Consider the following 20,007-nt stretch of genomic DNA (forward strand, 5'->3'; position numbering starts at 1 on the left):
GAAGAGAAAAGAAAAAGAAAAAGAAAAAGGCCCTCCCTTAACAAACGTCGACGCTGGTTCCAGACGCAGCATGGACAAATAAAATCACCGGCACAAGCTCCACCGGTCAGTCTGCTCGCCAGTACCAGAGAAGAAGGTATATGATTTTATAAATCGCCCAGAACAGCGTAGGTGATGAAAACGAATCGTAGAAAAACAATGTTCAGAGTCTCTTCGTTGGGAAGATGAAGCAGTCTAGCCGGTCCAAGTGATAAAAAAAGATTTTGAAAACGAAAACGCACCGCGATAGCATTGCCCGCCCTGCAACTTAGTCCTTCTCTAGCTTGGTCCTCTTTGGTTCCTTGAGAGGCTTCGAGTTGCTGCGCTTGCGTCGCTGCGCCAAGGCTCTGCGCTCCGCTTGCCGGGTCGTCACTTGGTCAATGACCTCATCCTCGTCCACCACCCGGCCGAACAGGGAAGAGCCGCTGTATGAGATGCCAGGCTCCTCTGTATTTCGGCCTCCCATCTTCTTCTTTCCCGTCAAGAATCGGCACCGACGCCGAATATCCATCTCGTTGACACCTTCCACGTAAAGCTCTTCTTCCAACCGCATATCAACAACAACCTTGACTTCAATGTCGCTTGGATTTAAAAGCATGTTGCGCGAGCCTCCAAGTTTGTAAAATTCGTCTAGCACCGCCTTGTATCGACTGCGTTCAACGTTCTGCCATGCCTGCACGAGGATCTCTTCCTAATATCACAGCGTCGCGGTTAGCACCTGTCTTGCCCCGATGCAGTCTCATTTATACTTACATCCTTGTCCAGCCACTGAATGTACTTGGAGCGGCCCCGTGTGAGCTTCATTTGAAGTGTCTCCTTGCATTGCTCCTTATCAAACTTCTTGTAGTAGTCTTCCTGGATGCTATCCCACATGTCCTGGCCTTTCTTGTCTCGATGCTCCCATCGTGACGAGAAGATGCAGCGCTCCTCCTGGGGGCAGTTGTCTTTGAGCTGTGGAGCAACCAAATCGCCGAAGCAGTTATGATACTCGCCAGCATCGAGTGATGAGATACGGTTGGCACTAGACTTTTTGGTAGCCGTTCGCTTCCTCGACTTCCTCACCCTGCCACTGCCGCTGCCATCGCCGCGGCGAGGGCTGGAGTAAGCTTCATCTTCAGATTCTGGGTGGTCCTGCCCGTCAGAATCGTCCTCTTTCTTCCTTGGCTCTGGGGGCGTGGACACCGAGCGCTTCCTCGAAGATCTTTTCTCTGGTACACTCTCGACTTTGGGTTCCTCGCTCGGTGTGCTCACTTCAGAGGATGTTTCCACTGTGCGTGGACTGTCTGCCACCTTCGCGGTGCTCTGTTGCATCAGGGAAGGGCCGTTGCTGCCAAGTTGGGGAACGGGCGCAAAGTAAGGAGCCGGCTGGTTCAGAACCGAATGATTCTGCGCGTCAGCTAATTGGTAGCTACCGAGGAACGGGTCCGGGTCGGGTGTGCAGCGCTCCTGCATGTAAAACTCCGGGGGTATAGCGACGTCGTCGTTGGGGCCGGGGCCATGGTCCAGGCCAAAAGTTGTGTTCCAGTTGGGATAGAACATTTTTCCGCTGTTGGGGGGGGTAGGTAGATGGGTAAGCGGGTTGTCGGGGAAGATGGCATATTGTTTCACCACATGCTGCATCGGTTGTGAAGCCACGGACGAGGCCGGGCTAAGAAGCAAGCTGCAGTCGGCGCCAATGTGAAAGGAAGAAGACTGCGCGAGCGGGGGGCGCGTTAGCTAGAACTTAACGCACAATGCTACCCGCATCAGGGCATGCATCCCGAGAAAACTTACTGCTGAGAAGGAAAGGAGCTCAGGGAAGTCGGAGGAATGGGGAGAAGCTTCCGTCGTTGAGGAATCTGACATGTCCATCTGATCGGAAAGTCTGCTGGTGGACTGTAGATGCTCCATGCAGCTTGCTTCAATCATAATTACGGCAGAAGTACCAAGACGGTTAATTCACGTCGTGGAAGCTGAGGGGGACTGAAGCTGTGCAGGCGGGTGGAGACTGCACCGATTCTGACAGGTCGAATGGTGGTATATACAGCAGTCGAAAGTGCTGCGTGAGCGGTAAAGAAGGTGCGATGATACTTTGAGGGAGGATATCAACAGGATTTATCTAGTCGACAAGTATTAGTACCCGGTGGCAGAAGCACGCGAAGAGCTGCTCGGGTCGGTAGTGTGGCAGCCAAGGAAGTCTGCCTATCTATGGAGGCTATGGCCGCCAGTACTGGTCTGAACAGACCCAGTGGAATATAAGAGGACAAGGCAGAAAAGGGAGACGGGAGTGGGAGTGATTGAAAGAAGAGTTTCATGCGGGACAGAAAAAGAGAGGCCCGGCGGTGGTCTTTTGTATGTATAAGCCGCGACAATCTGGCTATTAGTATCGAGGCCAGGATGGGGGCGCGGTCCCTAGCTCCAGGCGACTTGCAGCAACACCCTTGCGCGTAGAGACCAGGATCTCCTAAAGTCCATGGTACATTGGGGGTGTGCCAGGGTGCGTTGGAGGAAGAGGAAAGGGGGGGGGGCGTGGAAGCAGACTGGTAACGGCGAGGAGTGCGACTCGTCGCCAGTCCTGCGTCAAGTCAAGGCAGCAAGCTGCGAGCTGCGAGCTGCGAGCTGCCACAATGGGGCACCCAAGCCGCTATGGAACGATGCCGTGCGGGCGATGTGCTAGCGCAGAGACGACGGGATTGGGACTGGGCTGGAGGGGCGCGAGAGGGGCGACCAAGCACGGAGCAGCGGCGAGCATCGGCGGAGCGGCCAGAGAAGAAGGCTGATTGTCGTGCATGAGCTTCAGCGGGCAGAAATACTGCAATAGCCGCTGAGCGACAGACCAGTACCCACACTCTACTCAGTACGAGCAGCCCCAAGGCTTTCCAGGCAAGCTCTAGGCAAGTTGGCCGGCTAACTACGGAGTAGTAGTTAGACCGTGAGCCAACTCCAGATGAGCAACGGGGGGTGAAGGTGGAGGTGTCTCGTTTGGAGGAGTGTCCGCGAGCGCGAGCACCCAGGTTCGTAGTACTTAGCAGCCCGTTTTGTTGTTTTTCAGGCTGCTAGAGTCGTATTGTGGTGGAGAAGCTACCTTTGTTGCTCTGCGTTGTAAGTATTATTATTTTTTTTTCCTATTTTTCGTTCTCCTACCAGTAGTTTGCTTCCAAGGGCCGTCGCTCTCCGCATTATTAGTAGGTTTGCGGTCTGCAAAGTCTAACACTAAATGCTCCAAGGACAGGGAGATCCAGGTGATGAGACTGACACTGAACTGTGCTTCCATTAGTACTTTCTAGACGATCTCAGAAATCGTAAAATCGAATCAGACACGACGCAGACTGAGATCGGAAATCCACAAGGTTGGCATTTTGGAATGCTGGCCAGGTAGTTCAGACAGGCTGACCAAGTGCCCCATCGCAGGCGCAGAATGATGCGTTTCGGGTTCCGTGAAAGCCGTTGCCGCAGTTCCCTATCAAAAAGCAATGCAGCGGCAGGGCCTTGTACCGATTTTTTTCTTCTTCATTCACGCCCTTTCTTCCTTCTCTTCCCCATGCGAAACTACTTGTCGAGTGACAACAGTTGTCTTGCTCTGCCTCGTCATTGAGCGGCTAGTGAGTTGGCAATGGCCGACAAGCGCAGTTCGCCGGCGCTACGAGGCTGGTTATTACTGGCTTCGAGCAGCTAGCCCCTGCCCTGTCTCTGCGTAACCCGGCTGATAATGGAAGCTAGCCAGGCCAAAGGTTGGCTTTCCCAGTGATTGCTTCCGAGGACCGAAATGAACCAAGGTCTGTCGGATGCTGTTCCTATCGCAGGCATGCTCTTAGACCAAGTCTGGATGGAAAGGCGTCCTTTCGTCACTGCCGCCCCAGTCAGGTATCGCGTCTGGCTCGGGCGGAACTGGCACCTCCGCCAATTAGCTCTCGTAGCCCTTTGTGGGAACAAAATCGGCCGCCGTGGTGTGCTCTCTCAAGTTGATCCTCCAGAAGGACGGACAGATCGAAAGGGGTACTGAGTAGGGCCCTGGTGCTGGTGGGGGTAACTTTTGTCTTTACTTGTTGATCATTGGTCTTGGAAAGAACAACGTTGCAGGTGGCCGATGATGCAGCCCAACTCCCAAGACTGGACATTGAATGAAACTATTGATTCTTGAGCTTGTCTTCCGAGATGAAGGGTGGTAGATACCATGTAACGGGAATTGGTCTACTCTGGTGGTATCAGTATATCAATCGGTTCGTTTTGGTGCGCCGACCCGACGAAGTTCTGTTGGCGTTGCATGCAAGAGACGAGAATGCTCATAATCTCCACGAGAGGTATATGGCATGATCTTTCTGTAGAACTGTATGCAATGTGAATCGTCGCCTCATCAAGATTACCTAGGAGTGTGGCTCGACTGCCTCGTCGTTGACAGGCAAACACACAAGCTATGAAGACGGCAGAGGCGCGCCCGGGGAGGAGGCTGAGGGCTGAGGATGAGCGTCACCCTGAGCGCGCCAGAGCGCGGCCAGTATTTTGGGGCTTGGATCTGAATCATGGCCTGGGTGCTAGGCGATGGGCGATGGGCGATGGTAGATGGCGATTCTACTTACGACGGCCGAGGCGTTTGGGTCTGTTGGAGACCAGGTTTACCTACGGTTGATAAGTACTGAGTAGGTTCGCATTGCTCTTACCACAGAATATGATGTGGGTAAGTATTTAGACTGAGGTACAGGGCAACATTTGCCGTTCTACCAAACTACCTACCTTTGCCTACCTTTACAATAATCACCAAGACATTCATCTAAAGTATCAAGCCATTTTCGATTACCTACGCAAGTAGCCAAAATACGTTTTTAGGCAATCCTCTTCATAGGTCGGTAGGTACCTAGATAAATAATGTAGCTTCAGATTTGGGGGGGGGGGGGGCTACTGTATCTGCAGGTACTTCCGAGCAGCAATGTATGGCGATTGTGTGGTGGCTTGCTCAGAGAGTACCTGGGGCCCACTGTAGCTCGGTGCCCTTATCGACAGTGCCTAGGTAGGTACCTAGCCGGCGCCCTCGGCGCCCCGCTGTGTTGCCTGTTCGGATATGAACTCTGAACTACCCATTCCGGAGGCACTTGAGTCGGCATTACCAATGAGTAAAGAGCAATCAAGTATTAACTTCTGAATACGGGATTACTCACGTAGGCAGGCGCCTATGTGCGGTGTCGACCCTGTTCTTCAGAGGTGCTCACACAACCATACTTGCAGCACCATCTGCTCATAGGTACCTAGCCGTAGGTAGTTCTTTGCCTTCAGTGGCTCCAGTTAGTGGTAGCGTACTTAGTAGGTACTTGCCTACCTAAGACCTTCGTAGGTACCCACGGTATCTTGGTAAACCTCCCACAGGAATTTGTTTCCGTGTAAAAAAATTCACATCTTTGTCCAAAACGGCGGTACTCTTTTCTTCTTTTCTTTTCTTTTTCTTTTGGCCTCCCTCTCTCCCGAACTCTTCTTCCTCTTGGATATGTCGCTTCTTGGTGTGATGACCGCCTACTGCACGTCGTCTATCATTGGCAACGAGGGCGAGCCGGAATATGCGCGTTTTTCTGTACATGTGTTAGCCGCCTGCCCAAGAATCTGCGTCGCTTTGCGTCGTTGTCGCGTCGTTGTCGCATCTCTGCCTCTCTGGTTGATGCTTGTGGCCTATTGTGGCCTATTGTGGCCTATCAGTTATCCCCCACCCCCACCCCCACCCTCCTACCTCAACATGTTCAACCATGGTAATCTATTCCAACTCATCATGTGCCATCAGCATCATCCTCGGGTGAAGATTACGGACTAATAAGCAACCAAGCAGCGCGTCAGGTGTCCACGCCCAGGCCGGCTAAACCAACCTGGGTGTCCTGTGTCAACCCCCCCACCTCAAATGAGGACAAAGGGGCTGAGGGTCACCCGATTTTGAGTGATGCAGCCTACATTTAGTATATCCTGGCTACTAAATCGACAGCTCAGTTCTTGCCATGCTTCGTCCCATCCAAGCCGTCGGCGTTACCAAATTAAGTGAATGGCATCCCAAGAGCTCATCAGCAGCCTCATCTGCCAACCCCGGAAACTGCATTGCTGTCAAGCTCCATCGCCTCCGATCAGGGCCTGGAGCCTCGCTGCCTCCCCGATCGATTTTGCCCCCGTCAGTTCGTAGAGGCGACCGCATCAGCCCTAAAAGAAGTCAGCCCGACCGGCCCCCTTCGCAGTCCGTCTCATCGCATCTTCGACCAGTGCAGAGTCGAGCCATCGGGATCCGTTCATCACCACAGCGCGATTTCCGAGCCTGCTGGCGCGTCATCTGAGATTGAAGGGGGGAGGGGGCCTCTTATGATGCCTTACAGGACGCCGTTCGATGCCGTTGCGTAGACTGCAGATGAAGACATGCATGAGCGTGAGCCTGTATACACACCTTGCGCGACGTTACGTCAAGTCTCGAATCAGGGATGGTCGTGCCCTGTCGGGCCCTCTACAGGTTGGTAGCAGCAACGAATCCGTGTGTGCCATAAGTATTCTCTACGACCAGCTAATGGCAAGCAAGGTGGAGCGAAACCACGGGCAGGTGCTTTATCTGTCCATTCAAGTGCCGCCATTCTGGGGTGGAAACGTTGAAAGTCTGATTGGTGATGATGCTACTCCTTACAGATTAACGGAACGAGGAAAAAGCTTTTTTGAATCCTTGGCACACCACTGACAAGCGAGATGGTTCCATTCGTCAGCCCGAGGTTGCATCAGAAGAATCAAAGTTAATTAATCCAGTAAAGAGATCATGGGGTACTCATTGGCTGCAAAGTGACCTTTTCCCCCCAATCCCAGGCGTGCGAGAGAGAATTAAGTAGGGTGGACGATGGGATAAAAGCGAATGGTGGTGGCAATACGGGTGGCGCTTTTTACCAGAAGAGTAACAGCGCAACCGCACATCCCCCGCCCCCTGGCCCCTCTACCCCTCCATCGGAATCATGACAAGAAACGGCGCAGCCGAGTGCGCTCGAGCGTCCCGGCCTCCAAGGCGCTCCGGCCCTAACTAGGCAGCAAAGAATTCAGTATGCAACAACTTAACAAGCAGAGAGATGAGGGGGCGGCCACTGGAGCCTGGAGCTGGCTGTGGGAACTCGCGTAGCCGGCCACTTAAAACGCAGCATGCGGCTCCACCGCGCTAATTTAGGGTACCAGATTGCCGGGACGCGCTAGCAAGGGTTATGGCGGGGTTTAATGTGATACACGCCCCCTCCACTTTGCTCAACTCCTCAACCCCACCTAGACTGGATGAGTACATGCCAGTAGTACATGCAGTCTGCCTCCGCTATTGCTCCCCTGTTAACTGGTCAGTTTGTCTCTTTCTCAATTTCTGTCCCTCAACTCTCTTTTCCTCTCTGTCTTTTCCAGTCTCTTCTCTTCTCTCTCTCTCTCTCTCTCTCGCCCTATTTCCTTCTCCTTTCATCCCCCCTTGCCCCCCCTCTCCTCTTCCCCTCCCCCCTCCCTGCCCTCGTTCATGTCGTCCCCCAGCGGCCCCCTCACTCCCCTTCCACATTCATCCTTCTTATCAGTTCTTCAATACTACCCTTTCTTGTAGGAATCATTGCCCACTCCTCCTCAAACACACCAATAGAATTTCGGGGCCACATGTCTGGGCATCGCACGTACGCTGTACGCGCGCGTTAACAACCCATTTTTGATCCGTTTTTTGTCCGTCAATAATCAGTCCAAAAGAAATTTGATACTGTGAGCAATTTTTTTTTTCCTATACTCAGCTTCACCTCTTTTTGCTCTCCGCAGCGTAATGCACTGCCAGCGCAGACGTTCGGGTGTCAGCTGCGCGTGGCTTTGGAAGGGCAGCTTGGACTGACAGACCGCCCGTCGAGCGACCCTTCCGAAGTAATAGTAAAGGCCAGCCGTCGATAACCGGCAAATTTGATGGGCTGTCGCATGGCGGGTTTTTTTCTTTTTTTTTTTTTTTCCTTCTTTGCAGTCATCTCGTACCGGGCAGATCGCTTGGTACTTGTCACGATGGCTTGCGGCAATCCAGACCCCCTTCACACATCCGACCCCTAAGTACCGCGGCGCCTTCGATCCAACGCCACAGGTATCTCTTTCAATCGTAAGCCCATTGTCCCAAGAATCAAGTCCAAATATTTGAATACTTGTTTCTTGAAAACGAAAAAGTTACGAGGATAGGTGGCCTCATCATTCGCTACTTGCTCCTTTAAAACGAGCGATTGTGCGAGCTTGACCTTTGGTACGCCCGCCGCCTATTGCTGTTGACTACGATTTGCTGTAGATTCCTCATGGAAAGACTAGTGTCACTGCTTTCGCTACCCCTCAATATGTATTGGATCTCCTCTGTAAGCTATGCAGAGTTTGATCTGGGGCGCATGGCATCGTCTCCGCAGCTACGTCCAGCGGCTGCCGGCCATGTTCCTCCGGTGCACCGTTCAAGCAACAGCAAATGCTCGGCACTTGTCTGCTCTGGGCATTTTTCTCGTCAGTTGACCATGTGGTTTTTGTCTCTCACCGTTTTTTTGTTGCTCCAAATTCCGACAGTAGTCAAGTTCCATGGACCTTTTTCCCATTTTAAGCGCCCGGCTCACGGGGGAGCTGCGGCGCCTGGAGCTGGGGCCAGACCAATGTTGCATCACGCCCCCCCTTGTCCATTGCAGCCGCCAGGCCAAATGCTGTTATGCAGATCAGAGGAGTGTCTCCATGCTCTCGTTTGATCGCTTCATGCAGCGCGACTAACACGATGCGAGCTCGTCCCAACAACCTTTGCGTTGCCGCAGTCTCGCGTCCCATCAGAGTAGGATCGCAGGGTACATTTACGTGCGCTCGTCAACTATAAGCGCGCAGAATTGCACTTCTATGTACATGGGGCACGATACTGCTATGCTGTTGGTAGCGTGGCCACCGAGCCTCTCAAAACGCACCAGTATCCACGGAGAGCCTTGTTGTTCCTTGGGCCAGTCTTTGTGGCGCCTTTCGAGCCACTCCCCCAAGCTGCTGCGGTCAGTGTAAGATCCGGCTCAAAATCGTTGCAACGGTGAGGAAAAGCTTGCTAGCTTCGATTATTGGGCATCTGATCCGTGTGTTCGTTCCGTGGCCCCCTCCTCCCTCCGCGTAGCCGCCCACAACGGGTCATCACGGCCAACAGAGACATTCGGATCGCCTCCCCCAAAGCTCTCGTGGAGGCCCCATCGCGCCACAACATCGTGTACTCCGCGTTGAGACGTGCTACTGGCATGTCTCTCCGGAGTTGTGTGCGTCTCTACCGCCAGCGCAGTCCGGCGCGCTGCCACTGGGAGGCTGCCGTTGGCCGAGTCAACCTCTTTCACGGCCGTTTGTCTCCGCCATAACGTTCTTGACAAGGCTTTCCTGCAATTTCGAGAATTTTGCGCCACTTTCTGAAGAAGGGTGACAAAAGTGCATCTCCCCTGTCGAGAAGCCAAGGGGACTTGGTAGACTCTTGCCCTTTTTAAAGTACTCGTACTCAACGGCCCGAGTACTACGGAGTAGATTGGGCTCTATATTATATAGCATGAATTTTCTGTAATCTTAATTCAGGTCCACTGAGAAAAAAGCTGCTGCTGGTTGTCGTTTTTGCGGTTCCATGTCCCTCGGCGACACCCGACCAGCATGAACGCGCACTCCCACATGTTATGCGCATAGAACTGATCTGCTTCGCTCCGAGTCAGATTTAACTGAACATGACTCTTTTGACATGGACGAATTCAATGTCGAAACCACCACCGGTGATTGATCATATGGCCCAGCCGTAGACCGTACCTGTGGCGAACCGCAGGGTGGTGTCGACTCGGGTATGGCATGATAGAGGAGGGGGCGCCAGCCATCCTGTGGCACCAACGGGTCTGGCACCCGCATCTTCGACATACTTACATCGTCTTTTCAAGAGAAAGTTCAGTATAGGCTAGAGATACCTGGCATGCCAGGAAATGCCCATCCTGCTCCTTGTCAGGATCTCGTGTGCGGCTTGCCATTGCGGCAACTCGCGGCCAACAGACCAAGTTTGGTGAAATCGAACCCTTAACAGAGCTACAACTGCTCCTATCTTGTACTACTGTGGCTGTCAGTTATCAGGTTCCTCACAGTATAACTACCGGGGCGATCTGTTTCCACTAGCCCGTGAAGCCGCTTCGCCCCCTCAGCGACTCGTCAATTACCGGCGCAGCCCACACCCGCTGGTGTGCCAGAGATGGGTACGCATAGGCCAGAGGTGTGTGCCACACGGATGTGACTCTTTTTTTTTTCCTCTGTCAAATGCCCAGGGCGAATGAGGTATCGGGGACTTCCCGCCCCTCCTCTTAGTCTCCCATGATGGAAGGCGGCTTGGTGTTGGTTGCACAAGAAAAAAAGCCACAAAACCTTCCTTTTTTTTCACTGCTGCACACGCCCCCTCCACTTTCATTCCTATTACTTCATAAGAATACTCAGTGCAATATCTCGGACGAAATGGAACGATGCTGCTTCGAGGAGGAGGTACGGCTAACCATGCCCATTGGACGACGAGGCATTCCTTGCCATGTACCCGCCTGCTACTACCCAGCGAGGTCTAGCCAGTGTCTAAGCAGCTTCTGTGTTAGGTCTGGGTTAAATGTTTCGGTGTGTGCCGCCGAAAATAGACGTCCCCTGTACTATGTTGCGACGTGGTCCGGCTTGCGGCCATGGGACCAGGCCGGGCAGACATTGATGTGGATGAGGCAACAGCTGATGCTCGACGGCAATTATCCAAACGTTCAAGAGAGGAATCTGGATTTCACCTTAATGGGTAGATGGATATTCATTCTCAACCTGGGAGACAGGCGAGGTTGAGTGCAAGGCAGACGTCCCTACGAATGCCGTCTGTGGCCGCTTTTCGAGACCGACTGCGACCCGTGATATGACCAGCCTACGAAGCTTGAGCTGGTAGTCCAGATCACGTCATTTAAAAAAATTGTATTAATCTCACTTCGCCTAGTGTAAGCGAGCCTTAGTCTTTGTTTCTTCGTTTTCTCTGCGCAGGCCGTGTGAAAAGAGACAAGCCACTGGGAAGTGTGAGAGCTATCATGGCACGTCAAAGGTCACAGGAAGGGATTCCCTGCAAACAGTGAGCCGAAAGCCCCTCCTCAACACGAGCTCTTCCTTCTGAATGAAAAAAAAAAAAACAAGACCGTCCGTGATGTCATTTTTCTCGTCACATTACCTCGAAAAGCCATTGTCCCGCGACGCCGGCAGCGCTTCCAGGGCAAGACGGGCAGGCAAGGAAGCAAAAGCCCAACACGTTAGTACCTGCTCGAGCACTCTCTCTCTGCAGCGTCTCTCTGCAGCAATGATGTGCAAACTTTGGACTTGGCTAATTTACTTCAGACATCGGCTCAAGGATAACCCAGTCAGGGAAGGCCCGTAGCCGAGTGCACTCTGCCTAAACGGCTGCCTAAGCCGACGAGAAATGGCCGATGCAGGATCAGAGTCAAGAGTTGTAAAAAGTCCCGGCAAACTTGCAATACACCCTGCCACCCTGGTGTGCAGTCTCCGTGTGACTCTGGCTTCAGACGACGAACCAACCAGTCTTCTGCAGTATTCCGTGCCATCCTGGCACTCCCCCAAGCCAGTGCGTCCCTTGCAAGGCAAACAAGGCGCCGCCGGGCGTGAGCTGATCCCGGCCCGAGGAGGCGTCCTCTACTTGGCCTCGGATCCTAGACAACCGTCTTTGAATTTTCGATCTCCCCCCTGTCCCCTTGCCCTCTTTTTCTTGTTTTTTCCCTGTGTCTCTTTGCTTTTCGCTCGCCTCCGTCAACTATCCTGTGACTATCGGCCGCTGCGGGCGACCCCTCCGAAGCGGATCCAGTATACTCGCCGGCAGCCGCAAGCTCTCGGGCACCCTCTTTACGGCCAGAATGCAATGAATATCAATTTCAAAGAAAGCATGCATGTTAATCAAAAGAAGGCGGTCTGTCTCAAAATGCTGTGGCTGGCAGTGCGTTGTTCTTGCGCCTTGCCGTCAAAGTGGCTCTGTGCAACCTCCACGAGCCAATTGGTTGCTCGGCATTTTGATTCTGACGTGACGTACGTTATGTTTTGTGGATTATATCGCTTTCAAAGTGATATAGATGGGCGTATCCGAGACCAAGGCCGAGGCGGAGGAACAATTTTCTCATGTGCCCGGCATATTCAGCTCTGGGCGGTTCAAAGCACCATGAGCATGATGAATCCTAACCCACATAGAACAGGAATCATAAGCTGCTCGCCTCTTCTTCTCCTGTGCCTTATCCCACTGTCACGCATGTCGTACTGCCAGTAAGATTGACGACTTGTATCTCTCTTTGGTCGATTATGCACTTGATCTTTTAGCGGTGTGACTGACGTGTTCCCAAACGTCCTTGTGCAACTCCAGTCTTCCCTTTGTCCGTCCCGAGTCCCTGTTGATGACACCGCCGGAGGGGAAGTTTCGACCACGTTGCACAACGTTTTCCAGACATCACGGCAAAGACAGGGTTGGGGGGTGTGCTCTCGGCCCATAACTTGGCCTCCGGTTCAAGGGATGTAGAAGGTACATGCGGACCAGGCCTTCCGTATGTATTTAACACAAATAGTCGTGCAGATGTGATCGCTTCCACGTCTTGCTTACTGATAGGAGCTACCATTTCCGTTCTTGGTTATTGCTAAGAAGGATTTGTCTCACACCCGGTTTCTACCCGCTGTTGGCCTACCAATCTCGACACATTCACGAGCAGGAGCAGTCTTGGACTTCGCCCATGAGTGGCTGCTCTTTATTTTGAAGGCATTGCCTCACCGAAAAGAACTTCAAACGGTTTCATTGCTGGCGTAAAAAACAGTATATCTACCTACTTATTCATAGGACACCGCTGAGTGCGTTAGACAAAGGAGCAGTTGCATTGACAGGTTGAACAGCAGGCCAAATGCGCAGGGATAAACTCACAAACCAGTCAAGTCGGAAGAAACGAAACAGATTCTACAAGCCTTTGAGGCTGTCGTGCCGAGGCATTCCGTCTCACCTTGAGCACCACTCGACACCGCAACTTTGTACTGCAATACGCGCCAGCGGCAGGGATTAAGGGAAATATGAGTGAAATGGAATCGGGTATAACAATATCAACGCGACGAGTGGCAGCCGCCGAAACACCTCAACAAGGTGAATGACGGGGTTTGACGTAAGCCAGCTAAAGTAACAAACTCGCAACACTGCTCTCAAGTAGTTGCATCGTGGTGATTCATCGCCACGAATTATAGCTTCATCAGAGGGGAAATCCATCCTCAATCCAGTACCATCCTCCATTTTGTGTGGTATACTTTAACCCGACCGACGTGGGCGCGTGAGTCGCCTAATTAGGTATATACCAGGTCGTAGATCATGATGTAGACAATATTTGCAAGACCGTGAAACCTTGAAGAACGAACAAAAACAATACTCCAGACAAAACGAACGGAACAATTGAAAATCAAGAGCCTGACCCGTGTCAAAAGAAAAAAAAAGAAAACACATAGAAAAGATACAGTGTAGAGGGTACTTTATCTGCCCGTGGTTTTGCGGCGGCCTCTCTCGTCCTGTGCACTCTAAGCACCTTCAAGAGGGGGCACAAAGGAATAGTTGAAATCCAGGAGGCCGTCCAGCATCCAGTGCTGAGGATCAAAAAAGTCAAAGTTAGCGTCACCGTAGTTGACACCGCCAATCATTGGGTTCGAGGTAACGGGCCCGGCTCCCGAAAGGCCTGACGCGCCCGGTGTCAAAGCAGCGGTCGTAGTGAGCATGTTGGGCGCAGGTGTTGTAATGGGCATCAGCGTGCTATCGAGCTGAGAAGAGGCCGCCGACGACTCGTTGGCAGAATCTGGGTTCGTCGGGTTTTTCATGGCGGCTACAGGGGTAAATGGTTAGCTGAAAGGATACTGACGCGATCAAGTATGTATTGGGTACAGGCAACTCGCCTAGATGAGCCTGGAGCCCTGAAAACTTACCACCCTCCAAATTGCCGCGCCCATTTGATTGGTACTCTTCTCGCCATCTCCAGACAGAGTCAAACACAAGACTCATACTGTGTCGGCAACGGACCTTGAGCTGCAGGGAGTCATCCATCTGAATCGGTGTCTCATCTTCGCGATTGAAGACGGGGTTACTGCTCTCTAAACGCGCGCCGTTCCACATTTGAACCATGAGTTCTGCCAGACGCCATTGCAGATCGTTGTTGACAACGCTGGTCTGTCGGATGGCTCGAATCGACAGGTGAAACAAATTGCGACCACGGTGAAAATCAATCGTTTTGGCGAAGAATGATCGCATGAGCTTGAGAACGGTAAATGCAGCAGCGACCAGCATCTGTTGGATAAAGTTGGTAGCGTAGAGAAGGAACGTGCCGTGGAAATTATCACGCGGCGACGTCACCTTATCCGCTTCCAGAAGCTCGTCGAGGAAGCTGGTCGTTGCGCGCCAGAGTCCTACGAGGTCGTCCATGTAGCCTGGAGTTTTGCTCGAGTCAAAAAAGCCTGCCAGTCGCATGTGCAGCCCGGCTGCTCGCAGGTGAAGACCGACAATTGGACCAAGATTCTGCGACATTACAGAGGCGTGCAGCTCTGCATAATCCCGACGGTAGACGCGCATCAGCATGGCGCGATGCTCGTCACCAGCAACTCCCCTAGGATCGCTCGCATTACTATACATCTCCTTCGACACCTTGTCGCAGAAACGTTCAATTTGCAAGCGGGCTTCGAGTTCCGGAGTCAAGCGAAAGGCAGCGTCGTCTCCCGGGCGCAAAGCCAGGGTCCAGTCATAGAGTGTGGAGGCGGGCTGGCCATAGCCTGTCCCAACGTTTTGGGCAACGATGTTGCACACGGCCCAAGTCGTTACGCGATCTGCTAGTTGTTCCCTGTTAAGCTCGACCGACGTTCGCGAAAAGTCTTGGATATTGTTTGGGCGGTGTAGGCCGATACCGGTAGCGGTCTTCATCATGACACCGCACAGGATGTGTGTGGGATCCGAAGAGGTAGTGCTGGTAGGCAGCGGCCAAGCGCACAGCAAGCACATTGCCTTGACGACATAGTAGTTGCTGGGGACCTCGCCAATGGTGGTCCATAGAAATCGAGTCAAGGGGTCGGACAAGTTCTTGATGAGGTCTGGCGACCCTTCTGGACTGAATCGGCGGGCGGCGACAGCAACAATGGACCAGAACAAGAGCGGGTGTTGTTGAAAGTACTGGTCCGGGGGCTGGGCGGGGTTCAAGAATGGGAGAAAAGGATGGTAAAAGGCGAAGAACTCGTTAAAGAGGTGCGTGACGTGCTCATCGGTCAGGCGAACGGTCTCGAGTTCATGGGAGTAGTGCGGCATGCCATAGGCACCTCCTCCACGTTTAAGGTGGAGGAGAGAATTGACAGCCTCGTCGGATATGAAGGAGGGTTGGCGAGTATGATAGTTGGGTGTGGTGGTGGCGGGCGAGGCAACTTCCTCGCCGTCATCCATCGAGTATCCTTGAGCTTGGGCGCGATTGAGGTTTCGTCGGAGTCGGTCAATTTCCTTTTCCATTTCGGCGTGCTTGGAGCGCTTGCCTACGCGCTTGAAGTTGGACTCGATCTTGCAGTCGAGTTTGAGGCGAATGCAGCGAGAGCAGCTCTGGAAGGGGTCTTGTACGACATTGCAGCGGAGCTATTTCCAATTGGTACAGGTCAGCAAAGACGAGAGACAATTGGCGAGTAGCAAGCGGTAGCGGTGGCCGGCCGCTGGTAGCAACAGAGGATTGGGAATGGGTAGAGAGAGCAGGAGGCAGGAAGGAGGCAGGAGGCAGGAGGCGAGAAGTTGTCGCGAGAGCGGGTGACTCACCTTTTGCTGTCGACACTCATTGCAAGCCCGCTTGACGCCGGGCTGGCGCTTCTTGTCATTGTCGGCGTGGTCATCCTCGTTGCCGCTGCCCGGGCTGCTTTCGAGGTGCGCAGGGACGCCGGTGCTTCTCTTTCGCTTGGTGGCGCCGTTGCCGTGGCGGGAGCTGGCCGGGCTCGTCGGACTCTGAGCGGCGGATCCCCCGCGGGCGACAGAGGACCCGTCCATGCAGCGCCGGTCAGAATGAGCAAAGGCTGGAGGGCAGTCAAGGCAGCGAATAAAGCTGCACTGGCGGGTCGCACGGTCGGAAGATATAGCTGTTGACGAGAAGAGGAGGAGGAGGAGGAGAAATCTGGGCCGACTGCGGAGGGGGGTGAGGGGAGGCGGTGATGGTGATTTTGGAGGATGACAAGGCGTCGTTGACGGGCGGCCAGAAGAGCGGCGGTCCGCAAACAAGGTCCGATGAGTTTTGGCGGCGGCTTGGCTGTATGGATGCTTGAGTAATTCCTTTTTTTTTGTCCCCCGTCCGTCTGTCCGTCTTTGGGGTTCGCAAGGCAATAGTTTTTTTTTTTTTTTTGCGCCTGCCAGCCGTTGAAGCCACGAGCTGGAGCGGGGACTGTCTGCCTACCTACCTAAGTAAGGAGTCACCACTAGTTTTTAGAGACGAGAGAGGTAGCTGAGAAAGACGACTTCCTCCGTTGTTGCTAGCGCCTATACGTCGCCTGAAAAAGAATTGTCAAGAGGTGGCGCAACAAGACTGGTTCAATGGAACGAAATAAAACAAAGCACCGAAATGGAATAAAAAGGTTCCTGTCCCTCCGCTACCGAACACTGGTACTCGGACGACGGCCACCATTCAAAATGTCGGAGAACTCCGCATTAAAAATGGGCTTGCAACCATTGACATGATTTCATTGGCTGTGGAAGATGGTCAGCGGTCACGTGTGGCTAGCCATCCCTGGCCGAAATACGGGCAGGCAAGGCTCTGGGGGACGCGCTAAGTACTTGGGTTCGTGAGGTACTTGGGAGGCAGATTAGTACCTCCAGACAACGCCATAACTCACTGTAATCAGTGCTAAGCGTTTGGCTACCTGCTAACTTACCATGGTACCTCCATACCTTAGGAACCTACTAAGTTAAGGTATCTAAGTAGGTAAGTTTCTAGGTATGCCTTAATTAAGCACCTACCCGTTCTTGCCGTTCAAGAGCCACAGAGCTAATTGGGCAAGGGACCTAGGTAGTCACTTACGGCTACGCGGCCTGGAGAAAACACTTCCTTTTAGGTCGTCTTTGGAGGGGGCCAAGGGCGGGGAGGACCTGCAGAGTGGATGGCTTGGGGGAAACTGGAGACTGGAACCCGCGCACCATCAAGACGATGCTGACCCAAAATGTATTTCTCTGCATTCCGTTGGCCAGCTGCCGTCTATCAATGCGGAGTGGCCCCCTTTGCATTCGGACGGCTTTGCAGCAGTGCGTCTTTGTTCCCCAGTACTGACCGTCTGCGAATACACCCGCAAGACCCGAGTGGCCTGCACCTCATGCACCGAGAACAGCTGGTCTGTTCTTTTTGGGTACCAAGGTCGTTCGACGTTTACCCCGCCAGCCCCCAGTACCTACCAGTATCCGTATGTCAGTCAGGTCAACAAGTCATAATTCTCCACGCCGTTTGACATTTTTCACCAACCTCCCGTCCTCCTACCACCTTCCATCCCATCATCTCATCGTCAAAATACCACCCAATTTGTTCCTCACACGCCTCGCGCTTCTGCTCTCGCCTTTCTCACCGCACCGTATTCCTGCAGCCCCCAGCTACTCAGTACCACTTCCGACGCACTCTACGCTGCATTAACCCCAAACCACCCACACTCGGCCGCGCCTCCCACCACTTGCTGCTCCCTCCCGCGCCGCCGCCTCGTTTTCACAACTTCATAATGACTAGCCCCAAAGAAGTCCGGACCCCGGTCAAAAGGGCGCTCAAGCCGGCGTCGCCCCAAGCCAACCTCACGGCCTTCGCCTACCATGTTCACTCCACCCGGCCCAAGAACCAAGTCGAGCTATTGGCACTGCCAGGGTCCCATGCCCAGACTGGTGAGCTAGCAATATTCTTCTCTGATGCCGCCGCTTCAGTTGCCCACCTACTGACAGTTTTCTCGTCTTTAATACCTTATTCAGAGCTCGTCCACATCAACACTAATGCTGTCCCGCAGCCCTTTTTAGACACCGCTCTGCTTCAAAGGGAGTTGTGACAAGGCTTGAGCCTTGAAGAATTTCGCTCCCTGCTCATGCCAGTTGCCTCAGATGAGCAAAGGCGGAGAAGCAAGTGCATGAGCCACTGCTGCTATCAGGCAGGCATCCAGTCGTCGTTGACGGCTTTCCTCCCGACCTCGCTCTCTGCGCGTCGTCCCTCACCTATTGGTACAGGCTAAGTACCGTACAGCCAGCTAATTCGGTGGGGGGCAGCCATCACGTCCAGGTCCGGTGCTATTTCCAACCCACCAGGCTACGACTCATAATTACACAGACAAACAGAGTACTGAAATAACGGGGCACTATTGTCTCGGGTTATGGCCTGCTGTGCATGATCGCGCCTCTGATCCGCCAAAGGCATGGGTAATGCGTTTCCGGCTTGGTTGAGACCAGTCACACGTCTGCTCTATCCATGAAAATCCCCTGCGACAGGGAACACATACAGCTTTTGAGCTCTCAGCAACAGAGCAATTGTGATCCCGCGGTCGACACCGCTTGTTTCTGCAAATGCCAAGTCTATTACTCCGTACATATTCGCCTATTCACTACAATATGGTAGTCTATTATTAACTACCCTTCAATTTGGTATGGTCGAATTCTCGAGCACATCCCACACAAAACTTGGCGCTAAGGGACTAGGCTGCCATTGGTGCGGCTGGCTGTCAGGCAACGTCAATTTTCCAACCACAATTGCTTATCAGTCCTGATTCGTCAATGTATTCAAATAAGGAGGCCCAAGTATTCGGGGACTGGCGAAGCACCACGTCTTTCCGGATTCAACAGTCGTCTACGGATATAGTTTGTTGGCTTGTCTGTTGTACTAAGTTCAGAACCACTGTAGGGTAGGCGCTGCGCACAACTTTATAGGCGTATCGATAAGCTCATATCACGTAATCAAAGTTCACTGGCTACTATGGAAATTTTAGCATCCAAGGAGAAGCCAAGCATCAAGAGGTCTTGTAGCATCGTCATCGCGAAGCAATCTGGTAAAGGCCAACACCCAACAACTAGAAAAACCCGCCTCCATCATCCAACCTCCAAATCTCAAAAATATAAACACCATACACAATGTCTTTCCTCGGAATGGGCCGCCCTCAACCTACCTCGGAGCAAAAGATTGCTGCCGTCGAGGGCGAGATGCGCATGATGGCCGACACCTACAATCGGTAAGCAACAACTTGCCTCTATGGACCGAACCCCCTACCTTTCGTCCCGAAATCGCAACCCACCACGCCGCTGGTGCCTCGAGTTCAGCAAAAGGCGCGCTCAGCCCGGCGCGGCCACCTCTGTTGTTGCAATGGGCGTGGAACTTGTGCGCTGAACGGGACCGATCCGAGAGAGGAAACTGAGATGCGGTGGTGATGCACGGCGAAAATTCTCAACGCATTCATGTTAGCTAACGGACGGGATTCAAAACTACAGTCTCCAGAAGTCGTGCCAGAAAAAGTGCATTCCGACCGACTACCGCGAGGGCGAGCTTAACAAGGGCGAGTCCGTTTGCCTCGACCGCTGCACCGCCAAGTTCCTCGACACCTCGATGAAGGTCAGCGAGATCATGCAGCAGCAGGGTGGCCAGCAGGGTGGCGCCGGCGCCGGCGGTGCCGGTGGCCTCTTCTAAGCGAGGAGAAACCAAAATTACAACGAACAGAAAGAAAGACGTTGGGTATCCGAAGCGGAAGGGGGACAGGGGGGGCAGGGAGAGTGCAACGCAGTCCGCGGGCGATGCGCTTCCCTGTCCGTCCTTTATAAAGTATGTGTCCCTGTGATTGATGGGACTGTACATACTGCGAAAGCGAAGGAAATGCGATGCCAATTTTTTTTCCCGTCACATCACTGTAACAATAGAACAAACAATCCGGGTGGAGCATGGAAAGGTCATTTTTTTCTTTGGTTTAAGACAGAAACGTCAGCAGGACGTATAGATGCTTGCACACAGG

At 53.1% G+C, this 20,007-nt stretch overlaps 5 protein-coding genes across 5 annotated transcripts; 3 read left to right on the forward strand and 2 right to left on the reverse strand.

The window, feature by feature from the left end:
- Positions 1-307: 307 nt before the first annotated feature.
- On the reverse strand, positions 308-1,929 carry V2A60_003311 (uncharacterized protein; the record flags this gene model as incomplete). The annotated part of the gene is made up of 3 exons (XM_083254647.1): positions 308-730; positions 793-1,731; positions 1,813-1,929. The coding sequence occupies 3 exons, from the start codon at positions 1,927-1,929 to the stop codon at positions 308-310; spliced, it is 1,479 nt and encodes a 492-aa protein (XP_083110773.1).
- Positions 1,930-5,990: 4,061 nt separating this feature from the next.
- Positions 5,991-6,317, forward strand: V2A60_003312 (uncharacterized protein; the record flags this gene model as incomplete). Its single annotated transcript, XM_083254648.1, has 1 exon — positions 5,991-6,317. The coding sequence occupies one exon, from the start codon at positions 5,991-5,993 to the stop codon at positions 6,315-6,317; it is 327 nt and encodes a 108-aa protein (XP_083110774.1).
- Positions 6,318-13,575: 7,258 nt separating this feature from the next.
- V2A60_003313 (uncharacterized protein) lies at positions 13,576-16,051 on the reverse strand (the record flags this gene model as incomplete). The annotated part of the gene is made up of 3 exons (XM_083254649.1): positions 13,576-13,874; positions 13,975-15,652; positions 15,827-16,051. The coding sequence occupies 3 exons, from the start codon at positions 16,049-16,051 to the stop codon at positions 13,576-13,578; spliced, it is 2,202 nt and encodes a 733-aa protein (XP_083110775.1).
- Positions 16,052-17,754: 1,703 nt separating this feature from the next.
- Positions 17,755-18,069, forward strand: V2A60_003314 (uncharacterized protein; the record flags this gene model as incomplete). The annotated part of the gene is made up of 2 exons (XM_083254650.1): positions 17,755-17,911; positions 17,996-18,069. The coding sequence occupies 2 exons, from the start codon at positions 17,755-17,757 to the stop codon at positions 18,067-18,069; spliced, it is 231 nt and encodes a 76-aa protein (XP_083110776.1).
- A 1,069-nt stretch (positions 18,070-19,138) lies between these two features.
- On the forward strand, positions 19,139-19,688 carry V2A60_003315 (mitochondrial import inner membrane translocase subunit TIM10; the record flags this gene model as incomplete). The annotated part of the gene is made up of 2 exons (XM_083254651.1): positions 19,139-19,236; positions 19,493-19,688. 2 exons carry the CDS (start codon positions 19,139-19,141, stop codon positions 19,686-19,688), a joined length of 294 nt encoding a protein of 97 aa, XP_083110777.1.
- Between the last annotated feature and the right edge of the window lie 319 nt (positions 19,689-20,007).

The sequence above is a fragment of the Cordyceps javanica genome, chromosome 2, assembly GCF_051103115.1.
Source record: "Cordyceps javanica chromosome 2, complete sequence".
Taxonomy (NCBI): Eukaryota; Fungi; Ascomycota; class Sordariomycetes; order Hypocreales; family Cordycipitaceae; genus Cordyceps; species Cordyceps javanica.